Source organism: Spea bombifrons, chromosome 2 (assembly GCF_027358695.1).
Source record: "Spea bombifrons isolate aSpeBom1 chromosome 2, aSpeBom1.2.pri, whole genome shotgun sequence".
Taxonomy (NCBI): Eukaryota; Metazoa; Chordata; class Amphibia; order Anura; family Pelobatidae; genus Spea; species Spea bombifrons.
In genome coordinates, this window is record NC_071088.1 from 107,801,064 (window position 1) to 107,814,719 (window position 13,656).

General features: G+C 42.5%; 1 protein-coding gene across 3 annotated transcripts in view; it reads left to right on the plus strand.

Moving 5' to 3' along the window:
- Positions 1-13,656, plus strand: part of AKAP11 (A-kinase anchoring protein 11) — a 29,814-nt gene that overhangs the window by 3,641 nt on the left and 12,517 nt on the right. Inside the window, exons 2-5 of one of the 3 annotated variants that reach the window (XM_053455452.1) lie at positions 4,268-4,376; positions 6,096-6,206; positions 9,948-9,995; positions 11,580-11,705. In XM_053455452.1, coding sequence (XP_053311427.1) covers positions 4,314-4,376; positions 6,096-6,206; positions 9,948-9,995; positions 11,580-11,705 — 348 coding nt within the window. In that variant the 5' untranslated portion in view covers positions 4,268-4,313. The remainder of the gene's footprint in view (positions 1-4,267; positions 4,377-6,095; positions 6,207-9,947; positions 9,996-11,579; positions 11,706-13,656) is intronic. The other 2 variants (XM_053455450.1, XM_053455451.1) reach the window with 2 other exon arrangements.

The following is a 13,656-nucleotide window of genomic DNA, read 5'->3' on the forward strand; positions in this document are numbered from 1 at the left end:
GTAGGGCAGATGGAGGAGGGATCAGCAGGGCAGATGGAGGAGGGATCAGCAGGGCAGGTACATGCTAGGAGGTACTTATGTTGCCGACTGAGGAGGTGGTTAGTTGGTGTAAGCCTGAAAAAAAACCCTTGGAGAGTGTCTTAAGTATGCGTTCTTGAGAAATATGGAGTAATTGATTGAAAAAGGCATAGGCTGGGGTAAAGTGTCTGTAATGCATATATGTGTTTACAGTGTTGACGTGCTGCGATTAATTCTCTGTTGATTATGATGACCAGACCTCGGCCTAAATGCTTCCATCAGCAAACCAATAACTTTCCGAAAATTTTTATATTTCTCTGTGGGTCCTGATTTTTAGGCTACTTAAAGTACAAGAGAAGATATGTCTGCCGGCGGTAAGGGTAAAAGGCTGCGTATCCAGAAGCCATGTATATGGCTTCTCTATACAGTACTGAATAATAAATTGTTAGAGCCCGATTAATTAGTTGGAGATTTGTCCTCATGTTTGTAGTCACATTACTTCAGTTTATAAGTTGTGAGCGCGCCCGTCTCATATAGACTTTGTCTTAGACTTTCCAGCGTTTCTTGATCACATTGTTTTTTGTTAATGCTTTTTTATAGGGTCTGAAAAGTAAACAGTAGTTTGGAAAGAGTTTTTGTGCAATAATAATATATATTAGTGTAGTGCACAGACTGTATTAAATATTAGAAGCTTTTTGATCCTTTAATAAGCCCAGTGTATCTTCATTCCCCTTAGCGAGCTAGCGAGTATCTTTTGGGGAATGCATCCTCAATGTTTTTGTGACCTTACCCCATGCTGTCACTGGCAAAAATCATTCAATTGGAATAATGTTTGATCTCTACGGCTGTTTGCATTGTGATAGCCCAATGCATAGGTCAAATCATTTCATCTGCACTAAGATGTGTTATCTGCTTATCCGTGAAAGCCGGGTTAACTGCACATCCCTTAAGCAATCTTGGGGCTCACATGTCGCCTAGAATGCCGGTTCATTATTGGGGCGATGTGAATCAGCTGCAGAGAAATGTGCTATTTATGTTGTGAACACTTACTGTTTTTAGACTACCTAACCAGCAAAAGCCCTGTGTGACATTTTAATTGCTCAGCAGGGACTGAATTTCTGCTCTTATTATCTGTCAGAAGTGGTTTATTAATAGCTTATTTTTCTTATCTGTTGTCATGGGGAGGAATTATGGATAAGGATGTTCTCAATGTAAGTGCTGCCTGTTTGCGTGACCCTTTTCATATGGTGCTGTCCATTTGTCAATTTAAGTTTCTTTTTAGGACTTAATATAATTCACTGTGTTTTGCAGCTGAAGTATGGGATACTCTTTGCTAAAAATCACATATACCATTGTCTTCAGTTTACTTTGTAGAAGGCCCTGTAACATCCCAAAACAATGGAGTTTATTCAATTAAGAGTGATTTGGTGAGAAAACATGTCACATATCACATGACCAAAATCTTTAGGAACATTTTCTTTGTTCAAAGGTCCGAGTCATTTTGTAACTTGCTTTATGAACAGATTCCCCTTAAGGCAAGTATTTCATTTGTCTCAACATTTTCAAACAGTGCATGTTAAAGTATTTATAAAGTACCGTATTTGCTCGATTATAAGACGACCCTGATTATAAGACGACCCCCCCAAATCTTAATATTAATTTAGGAAAAAAAGAAAAAGCCTGAATATAAGACGACCCTATAGGAAAAAAGTTTTACCAGTAAATGTTAATTCATTTAAACAATTTTTTTAATAAAAGCTATGATTGAGAAAAATATTTTGGTTTTATTTCCTTCTATTTTCCAACCTGCCCCCCAGTTATGCACATCTGCCCCAGAAATGCCTTTTAACCCCTATATGCCACTGTGCCCCATGATATGCCTTTTAACCCTATATGCCACTGTGCCCCATGATATTCCTTTTAACCCTTTTATGCCACTCTGGCACTTAGAGGGTTAAAAGGCATATTATGGGGAAGAGTGGCATATAGGGAGGTTTAAGGCATTTCAGGAGAGCAGAGTGGCGTATAGAGGGTTAAAAAGGCATTTCTGGAGGCAAAGTGGCATTAAGGGGGTTAAAACGCATTTCACAGAGTACCCTGCCTCCAGAAATGCCTTATGCCCCCCATTTAACACTCCCCCCCCCCGCCCCACTTACCGGTACTTCTGAGTCTCCTGTCATGTAGCTGGGGCAGCGGAAGGAGGCGTGGCTAGCAGCGGGGGGTTGTCTGCGTGCATCGCGCAGACATTCCCCGGCTGTCAGAGATCAGAGTTCCCGGTGCCGGTGCCTCACCGGTGCGGGGAATTCTGATCTTTGACAGCCGGGGAAGGTATGCGCGATGCATGCAGACAACCCCCGCTTCTAGCCACACCTCCTTCCGGCTACACGCTGCCCCAGCTACACACCGGGGACTCAGAAGTACCGGTAAGTGGGGCGGAGGGGTTGATACAGGAGGATCCAGATCCCCTGCAGCTGCGGGGGATCTGTATCTTAGTCGTCTCATAGTCAGACTTTGAGGTCTGATTATAAGACGACCCCGATTATAAGACGAGGGGTATTTTTCAGAGCATTTGCTCTGAAAAAAACCCTCGTCTTATAATCGAGCAAATACGGTACTTTAAATTTGCTCAATCGGTAGTACAGACATGTACAAAGTGTGGTACCCAATAGGCTCTCCTGAGGCCTCTGAGACCCCTGCAGGCTGATCACAGGTACTGCAATCAACATTGTAGGGAAATTGAGCCTTCCTTACTGATCCCTCTCTGGGATAAGAAGCAGTGGGGATGAAAATAGGAATAAAGAGTGTTTCTACCTCTTTTAAAAATTATTTAAAAAAATCAGTGGCACCTAATTTCTAAAGTTGTAAAAATGTTTTTTAATTTGTTTTTTGAAGTACACCATACGGACAAAAGTATTTGGACACCTGACCATTACACCAACAGGGACTTTTATGACATTGCATTCTATATACATAGACATTAATATGTAGTTGCTCCCCCCTATGTAGCTATAACAGCTTCCACTCTTCTGGAAAGGCTTTCCACAGTATTTTGGGGTGTTTTTGTTGGAATTTCTGCCCATTCATGCAGTAGAGCATTTGTGAGGTCAGGCACTGATGTTGGATGAGAATCCTGGCTCGCAATCTCCATCCCAGTTCAACCTAAAGGTGTTTTGTGGGATTAAGGTTGGGGCTCTGCGCGGCCAGTCAAGTGTCCCAATACTTTTGTCTATATAGTTTATGTTTCATACTAAATGACAGACTATAAAAAAAAAGGTAGCGTAAGGATCTATCGGTCATTGAACCAACAATGTGTAATTGGAATGAATATACTAAACATTGAAAGGGGGGATCATATGGTGAAAATGGCAACATAAGCTGTCACTAAGGCGAGTAAAACCACTGGTCACAAAGGGGTTAACTACCATTTTCCCCAGGCCGCTGGAGGTTGGAAGCTGCTTTGTGTCTGCTGGCCTTCAGGATGCAAAGCAAGCCTGAGCGAAGCCCTAGTTTTGATTTTTGAAGTGAAACACTGTGTTTATGCAGTCTTAGCCACACAATACATTTATTCAATTTCTCTAGATTATATAAAGTATATATAAAATTAACATCCATAGACTAAAGGCAGATGTCAGACTTTTACAATGATGTCTCTCATGTGTTTCCTTGTTATGCTTTAATTATACTTGGACTGAGACTTTGTAGGAAGGGATCCTTACTCTAGTAACAATTTCCTGCACATATTTTAAATGGTGTGAAAGTACTTGCAGCACAAAAGAAGGAACTTAAAGGAAGTGCCCTCCTGACCCTTTATTATCCCAAAATAGGTTTTATGTGAAATGGAGATGTATTTGTTTACAAGCAAGGAATAACTACTGTACAGTACCGATGAGTTGTGCTCATACAAGACGTTGTCCCTGGTTTATTAAGCATGTCTGTTACTGTGGAGTTTAAAGTCGTGGTACAGAAATCCAAAGAGACCTTTTAGGATCTTACAACTCTGAATATGACATCATGGACTATTGAGGATGGATTGGTGATTTCACAGCTTGGTGAAACTATTTGGATGTATTCATGTTTGCAGAAGCTAACCAAACATGCCTTCATGACATGAGTCAGATAAAATGCAGAACTATGCTGCAGTGAACAAAAGATTTAAGTCTCTTACCTCCGCTTCTATATATGACTAGCTATCCATGGGATGAAATTATGCAATGTTCATCTTTATAGATTGTCTTTATTTGCCTTACAGATTTCCAGCAGCCATCATCCTGCTGAATTTCAACTGAGCTACAGTCATGGAAACTTGCACAAGAAACCAGGGGTGCCAAAGGAAGCCTAAGTTCTCAGTTAAAAAAGAGGTAAGCTCCTTCCTTGGAATACTTGGTTTCTGCTTAGCACATAGAAGTTAATAGAAGTTCGCTTCAAATTCTATTTTTAAGGGTTAAATTGCTAATTAATGTTTATGATTTTGTTGGGGAAGACGGGTCAGCACTGATAGTGTCTGGTTATTATCATATAATATATTTTTTTCTGATAAACAAGCACAATGTTAGGACTTTTGCCAGCTAAACAATGCCTTTTTAATGCAGTCTGGAGGCTTTGCTGACCTCCATAGTGTAAATGGGTCAGTTGGGGAGATCAAAGATCCCTCTTGTAACCTGCCTGTTGAGCAGCGGGACACCGGAAGAGCTTGATTGCCCAACTTGATGCCCCCGATTTTGTAGCAGGGGGGCTGCTGTCCATGGCCTGGTCGGTCTAATCAGAATTTTCTCAGGGCTTTATGTCTGCTTTCAATTTGTTTAACATAATGCAAAAGTCAACCACTTCTTCTACAATAAGCAGATGTGTTGTCCACGTGTGTGTAGATGATGGGATAACTGCAGTCTCGAAGCGATCACAGGGTAGTTTTAGGCTCACGTGTAAATTGGGTTTTCCTAAGCGAGGGTAAGCCCAGAATGTGGGCGGTGTGAATCAGCTTGAGCTAAGTGTGTGCTAACCAGCAAAATCCCAGTGTGACATGTAAATTGCTCAGCAGTGATGGAATTGATGCTCTTGTGTTACTTAGCAGATGGGGTTTATAAATATCCACTATTTTTGAGCAGGCAATAACAGCTCCTCCACAGCTGCCTGAAGCTGGAGGAGCCATTATTCTTTTTCTATCATAGTGTTACAGAATGAAATCATGCTTCCGTTACAAATCACTAGATGTTTGGTTTTAATGCAGGACAGTTAAAGGACAGGTATCTAATTATTTATTTTTTGCACGCGGGGTTACTGAGTTTTACAATGTGGAAATGCTGGCTGACAAACCCAACAATAGCCAAGAGCTCTGGTCCTTAAATAGGATCTCCCGACAACTTGTTTGCCTACTAGCATCATATTAAAAAATAAGTTTTCAAAGATATTGTGCTGTTTTTTTTTAACCGCTGTCGCAGAACATGATGTGTACAGAAAACTGTGTATTTTCCATTTGTATCTGTGGTAAAAAAAAAATGACACCGGTTCAGTCTTAATCATCCAGTTGCATAATTAAACTCATGAGTCTATGTAAGAACAAAGTTATCATATGACTCCTTTATGGTCGCCTTTAGGTCTGTGTATATTTTTTATTTGAACAAAATGAGACAAAAGCAGGTTTATGTGGATGCTAACCTAGATTACTGTGTACAGCTCTGTATTTAATGCTCAATGTGATTTTTCCGTGTGACTCCCCCGCCTTTAAGCTTGGGGGTTTTTGCATGCACCTCTTTGAAGATAAGAATGTAGTGGTCCAATGTGTATCAATTTCCTCATGTTATTACTAAATTTCCCTTATCTAACACTGGGACGTTTCATCTTTTCCTAGATGCCATAAATGCCAAGTCCTTGATATGTTTTTATATATAGTATGTCGCCCCTATATGTGCCAGGAAGCAGCATGTGGGTTATTTGTACGGAAAAAAATGCGTTCAAGGTGGGGATTTCTCAAATGATCATATCTGCGTAATTTTGATTTTGGGTATACTGGTTTGTCATTGAGGAAGTGCAAAATTGCTTGTGGGTTCTTAATATAGAGCGTTTTTCTTTTTCCTCTGCAGAATATCAGCGACACATTAGTAAATTCTGTAAAAATGTTACTACAAAGCAGGAAGGATCTGTGCAGCATCACCGAGGCACTGAAGGGGGGAAAGAAAGGAAGTTTTATTGAGGTTAGTTATGTTGTCATTTAATAAAACACTTGAAAATCATCTGGCTTCAAACACATTAAATGTAATGCAATTTATTCCATTGCCAGGGGGAGTTAGCTTACATACCAAGCAGCCAACGAAGGAAAGCTTTATACAGTGCATAAATAATTGTTTATGCTGCTTTTTCTGTCTGTGTCCTAGTGAAAATAAAACTAATAAAGAGTTTGATTTTTGTTTTTTTTCCATTCAGAAATGAAATTGGAAGCAATATTTTCAATGGGGGAGGTCCAATGCCACCTTCTGTGGTGCCCTTTCACTTACAGCAGCAGCAGCAGCTAGGGTTTAGGATGAGGTCCAGGCTAAATATTGCATTGCAGGGCCACCAGCAGCAGCTGCACAATACCAATGGATACATTGGACACATCCAGCAGCATGCTATATTGATGTATTGATCCCTCAGCACAGAAAATGATAAAGCCACAGAGGAAGATTATAAAGCTGCAGAATCAGTAGGGCACTGGGCAGATGGACACATCTGGCCACATAGTATGATTTCTCCAAAAATTAGGCAATTGATATGAATTACCGTATTGGCTCGGATATAGGCCGCCCCCGTATATAGGCCGCACCCTAAAAGTTTGGTGCTTTTTTAAAGAAAAAGTTTTTTTTCTTTAAAAAAGCACCAAAAAAAAAACATGCTGCCACTCTGTCCCCCCCCTGATATGCTGCCGCTGTCCTCCCTCCCCGCGATACGCTGCCGCTGTCCTCCCTCCCCGCGATACGCTGCCGCTGTCCTCCCTCCCCGCGATACGCTGCCGCTGTCCTCCCTCCCCGCGATACGCTGCCGCTGTCCTCCCTCCCCGCGATACGCTGCCGCTGTCCTCCCTCCCCGCGATACGCTGCCGCTGTCCTCCCTCCCCGCGATACGCTGCCGCTGTCCTCCCTCCCCGCGATACGCTGCCGCTGTCCTCCCTCCCCGCGATACGCTGCCGCTGTCCTCCCTCCCCGCGATACGCTGCCGCTGTCCTCCCTCCCCGCGATACGCTGCCGCTGTCCTCCCTCCCCGCGATACGCTGCCGCTGTCCTCCCTCCCCGAGATCCGCTGCCGCTGTCCTCCCTCCCCGCGATACGCTGCCGCTGTCCTCCCTCCCCGCGATACGCTGCCGCTGTCCTCCCTCCCCGCGATACGCTGCCGCTGTCCTCCCTCCCCGCGATACGCTGCCGCTATCCTCCCTCCCCGCGATACGCTGCCGCTATCCTCCTCTGCCCCCCCCTCCTCGACTTACCGGAGCAGACTCCCGGGTATCTTGCGGGGCCGGCGAGGGACATCTACGCAATACGCGTATGCAACTTCCGGTACCGGAAGTTGCATGCGCGTATTGCGTAAATGTCTCCCGCCGGCCCCGCAAGACACCCGGGAGTCTGCTCCGGTAAGTCGGGGGTGGGCAGAGGTAAAACGCTTAGATAACCTCCCGTGCCGGCACCCCCCCCGTGGGAAGTGCTGGCAGGGGAGGCTGTCTGAGCGTATCGGGGAGAAGGATGCAGGTCCCCTGCACCGCTGCGGGGGATCTGTATCTTAACCCCGCTGCCTGCCCGGCGCCCGGGACTGCATGTCCCGGGCGTCGGGCGCTAGAGCCCAAATATAGGCCGCACCCCCACTTTAAAAACTTAAAGTGGGGGAAAAAAGTGCGGCCTATATTCGAGCCAATACGGTAATCCCTCAGAGTAAGGAAGGTGATAGAGCAGCTGCTGCAGCTGGTCCCAGTAACTTAGGCGGTCAACAGTAAAAGGCAGTGGCAATTGATCAAGGTAGGCTTTGACTATTTCTGAATCAAGGGCTTCTGCCCAAATTGCTGTTTCTCTGGGGGATCTAGGAATTGGACACCTGTGTCTCTCCTTCGCAGAGCTTGCCTCTCCAAGTTTTTTTTTTTTTTTTTTTTGTTTTTTTGTTTTTTTAATGATCGACTTGCTCTGTACCCTTTTGTCACAGAGAGTGGTCAGCATGTACTCTTGTGGTGTCCATGATGGCTTGCTTTAGAACCGGAACTACCTGCCTCATTGATGTCCATTTCCCTCTGCCCAATGGGCTGGACACCCCAATGTTCTGCTGCTCTAGGATCCATTCCATGATGTCCAGGATGGAGTTCCAGCTGGTGACAACATCCTGACATAGACAGTGCTAGGCTAGACCTGCCTTCCTGCTCCTCCCTCAGCTGCTGTCTTGCCTTCGTGTGGTGACACATGTTGGTTCATACCAGAGATGTCCTACCAACTTAACCCAGCACACTTCCTTTCGACAAAACTTGCACTTTGCAGTGCACCTGTCTACAACACTCTTAAAATAATCCCACACTTTACTGCAGCAGTGATTGCACAAATAGGGGAACCAGTGGCACAACCACACTGATGCTACTACAGGAGCAACAGATCTAACAGATAAATGATCAGTTGTGATCAGCAGGACCTCTTGGACATACATCATGTGTACAACCCCCTAATTTTGCCTGCCTAACTATTCATAATAATTATTACTCGTTAATTTTTTTGCTCAACAAAAATGTGAGGCTTTGCTGGTAGTGTAATGCGGAAAAACAACCTAGGGACAGTATGTGAAGAAATGCCGGCCTGCCTAATATGCGAACACTATTTTCTTATTTATTTATTTTGTTCTCTCCAAAAATATCAGGCTTTGCTGGTAGTGTAAGGGTATTAGTGGAATAAAACCCAGGAATCGTATATGGAGAAGTGTCTTCTAATTATGAAATTAAATGTAAAAAAAATAAAAAAACTCCTGCTGCAGTCCCAGTAGGACAGGAAAATGAACTATTATTATTATACTAGTAATTCTACAGCATCTACAATCCACCCCACACCAGTAAATGTTCAGCACTAGTAGTACATACACTTACACTGTTTGCAGAAAGGGGGTCTAACACTGCCACTGATTGTGTGATACTTCTGTCATCTATTTCTGTCTGCTACTGAGTTAAAATAGCATCGCAAGCTTACTGTATATTTGTACCTGCACCCCTTGTAAATGCTGATTGGCCAGAGTAACAAAAGTAAAAACCCCCGCATTGTTCTGGCTACTTCTATCTATCAATGACGAATACTGTACACCCCTAGACACAGTCCCTTCCTACTTTCTCTGCTGAAAGAGCGCCAAAACGGGTTGTGATCTCCCTAGTTTTCAAAGATTTCTACCAATTCATGAATTAGGCAAAAGTTGCACAAAGTCTAATACATAGCTTATACGCTATATTTCAACAGTTCAGTTATGCAGGGGTGCGTGCCGATCCCTTCATAGCCTTCTAATTCTGAGATGCTGCTTAAATTTATCTATTAAGGTAATCAACTATATAAGAAACCGTAGCCTCCTCCAAGTGCACACCCCACCTAGAATACTTTTCACCTGTAATCAGATGAGGAATAGACTTAATTCAGCAGGGTATTTTCCTTTTTTTAAATAAATTTTTTTTTAAAAAAGGTGTGTTTATTTACTGTAATTATTCATTTTTGTATTGGTGATACTTACATTATCATGGGGCAATTTATTCATTCTTGCAGGAGAAGCATCCCCAGGGTTGGACATGTTCCAACTGTTCTTCAAACTTCTTCTAATGAAACTAGTTACAACAGGATTTTTAATGGACATAATACTTTGGAACCATGATCTCCATGTTGATGTTCAAGCAGTCATGTGATGTGTATGTTGTACTCCATCGTTGTATAAACAGCATGTATGTATCACTATCTTTACAGGTTACATTTGTTGGACTTCCCACAGGTTCAGGAGCAGCACATATTCAGGTATGTACATTGGACCTGTTGTTGAATGTAACACTTTAACGCATATTGATGCGTAATCCCTTACATTTTTGTGTGGTCCATTCTGCAAACGCATGGGGAGATTTTGCACAATCCCCCCAAATACATTAAGCTTTCCCCACCCACAGCTAAGTGATCTATAGGAGATGTTATTTTTGTCATTTACACACACAGTACTTTAACCCCTTCAATCCCAGGGGTTTTTGGTACCTCAAAGCCCAGAGCAATTTTGCCATTTTTGGGGTATGTCGGTTTAGCGATGATTCTCTTTTCCTGTGAATAGTGTACCCATATAAACTATATATCGTTTTTTCAAGGAGAGATAGAGCTTTCGTTTGATACCATAGTTGGATGATTAGCTGGATATTTAGAATGACAAATTTAGTAAAAACTAGCGAAGATTAGAAAATTAAACTAATTTTTCTTTACATTTTCCCTCTGAATCCTCACAAAATTAGGTAAAGTGATGGAAAATCCCCTCCAAGTTTATTAATTCAGGTGTCCTGATTTCAGAAATACCTAATTTCTATAGATTTTCCAGACTTTCCCAGCACCAGGGAGCGTTCTATTAGGTGTACAATTTTGTATAATTTTTATGCCTATGGCTTAACGGGTTTGGGGGTTGTGAACGGGGGCAGGAGGGTTATACTGGCTAGATATTATGCTAGGGCATTGGGAAGTAAGGTTTTTTAATAATTTTTTTTATTATCTTTTTTTATATATTTCCCCCTGCACCGATCACACTGTGATCTCTATGCAGGTCCTCACAGACCTGCATAGAGATCGCAGCGTCTCTGTGCCTCATCGGAGGGCAGGATATCCCCGCAGGGGATATCCTGTCCTCCGATGACCTTCCGGGTTACGTCAGCAGGAAGGGAACCCGGAAGGGTTTCCAACTGCGCGATCGGGCACTTTCAACCGTAACAGCTTACCGGCTTTCATGCCGGAAGCTGTTACGGGAGATCGGGCACCAGAAAGCCGACAATGCCGGCTTCTGCTGCCAGGGGGGAGTCCAGGCTGTCAAATGACAGCCTGGTCTCCCGTGCAGCGGCAGGGATGTGTCCCTGACGCTGCACGAAAGGCTGGACGTACCGGGACGTCCATAGGGGTTTCTTTGTGGGCGTTTTTTGGACGTCCCAGTACGTCTATAGGGGAACTAAGGGGTTAATATGCATTCTTCTTTACAGGGAATGTTAGGGATATGAGACTGTCCCTTTACGCTAGACATACAAAAATATGTTATCTGCTTTTTTATCTTCATTAGTACCCCTAGTCTACAAGCCTGACTCTTCAGATAATTCATCTCCATCCTGTAACCATTGCTATTTCACTGTTTATGTATATTTTGAGAGCATAAACCTCCATTTGTCAAGTCAAAAGCAAGTATTGCAAAGGGAGGTTTATACTCTAGAGAGCTCATACTTTAATAGAATGCTAGTCCAATAAAAAGGTATTTTTTTATATAGCAATTATTATTTGTATCTTACATTTACACTACTGGACAGTTATTTCAATCTGTATATTCCAATAAATAGCTAATTTAATATTTGTCTGCTCTTTTTGTAGAGTTTAGGTGCCTTTCATGTGGATATACCTGAATTGATTCGGTCACTCCATCTCTGTAACCTCAGCGATAATGAAGTTATTTTGTTAAAAGAGGCAATAGCAACTACTAAATCACATGGGCCGCAGGTAAGAATAAGCAGTGTTTCCCAAAAAACATAAAATATTGTTAACAGTGTTAATATTTGTTTGCCTATCTAGTTTGTCATTATAGTGTCTTGAGCCAAAGTACATATTTCTTATTTCGTCGATATACAAAAAGATGCAGTGTCATATAGGGTTTAGGTGCCTTTCTTCTCAAATATATATAACATGAATAGGAAGCAACAATTCTAGAGGGGATTCACACAATGGGGTTATTCACAAGTTACATGGACCTAGATCAAATAAATTAAGAATGTGAACAGGCTTTTATTACAAAAGTTTATTGAATGCCATAAAACCCCATTTAAGCCATTTCAAATGCAGATCTTCATATTCCCAAGGTTTTCAGTCCAGTGTTTAATTTAAATTGCCCTAGTATGTTCAACCACTGAGAAATGTTAGTCAAACAGTATTCTAAATGCATGGTGATTAAATCCTTGGCTTCACTCGTATGCATTTGTGTATATGGATGAATGTTTTGATATATCAAGTTGTTGGATTTGCAAGTGGATGATCTTTACAGTTATGTGTTGTGTGTGTCTGAGAGTCTGGTTTGCATAGTGATATGCCGGCTGGTTGCACACCTCTTCCTGTTGTGTGAGGTCCCAGTGAGAGATCTTATAGCAGATACAAGTATGTTCCCGAGCAGAAGATTTGGAGCCTGGCTGTTTGTATGATAAGACAAGTCATTCTACAAAAACATCAGTGGTTTGCAAGTCCTTAACTATGTCCTTGAGTGGTTCTATTAAGTTGTTGTAGGTAAGGACCAGAGAAAAACGTCTCCATACATTAGATGTGAGATTGCTTCTTAGTTTCTTTAAGGTCTGGTTAATTTCCCTACAGAATGTTTTTTTTCTGTATAAAGGATTTATGGGGAAATGATAGATGTGTTTGATCTCCTTATCAGAACAAATGCATGATATCCGATGGCCTTACTTTACTCTCATGTCTTAGTATGTCTGGGGGGAGTTGTATCAGAGAAAAAAGGGTCTGTAGGTTTTTTTATACGTGTGGTAGTAATTTTAGCATGTTATTTTCCGGTAGCATCTTTTTAGAATACAGTACAGGCACACAATATGTATATTTAGATACTTTATTGGCATGTAGTATTTGGTATCACCTCCATTTTGAACATCTCATTCCAAAATCATGCTATCACAGCACCCACTCTTCTAGGAAGGTTCCCACAAGATGCTGGGGGATTAGGCCTGGCCCGCAGTTGGCATTCCGGTTTGTCCCACAGGTGCTAAATGTTGTTGAGGTCCAGGTGCCATGCAGGCTTGTCTGTTTCTTCTGCACTGATCTCGGCATACATTTTCGATATGGACATCGCTTTCTTCACCTTTGTATTAAATGACAAGAAAACACCCAAACTATTTTCTGCCAGACCTAACCTCTGTGGCCAGGGGAGACCGCTATAATGTCCGTCCTCGAACCTATAGACACCCTCCATCCATGAGCAAGCCTACTACTAGACCTTCTTCATGTAAACATGGCCACATGACACTATTTTCAGCTATGCAGCATGTCAGGTAGTTGTTTCTGAGCATATCTGCCCAACCCAGAGTCATCAATCCAATCCCAGGTGGTGAAGGATGAATAATCAGTCCAGATGTCCAATGCCTTTACTCCAACTCATTGCACATGGTGATCTCAGGCCTGTGTGTGGATGCTTCTTCTGGTGCTGAGGAGGTAATAGGGGTAGTGAAAGCTCCTACCAGGGAAAAGCATTTTTTCATGCTGTGCACTTCAGCACACAATTTTATTCTGTGAGCGGCTAACACGGCTTTTTTGTTAGTTTTCTAACATTTCTAACATTCGGGGGGGGGGGCGTTCCTTCCTGTTAGCTGCATTGCATTGTAGACAGGACTTACAAGCCATTCACAGGCGTGTCGTCCGTTCAGTGTAGAACATTAAGTTAATGACTGCTCAAAAA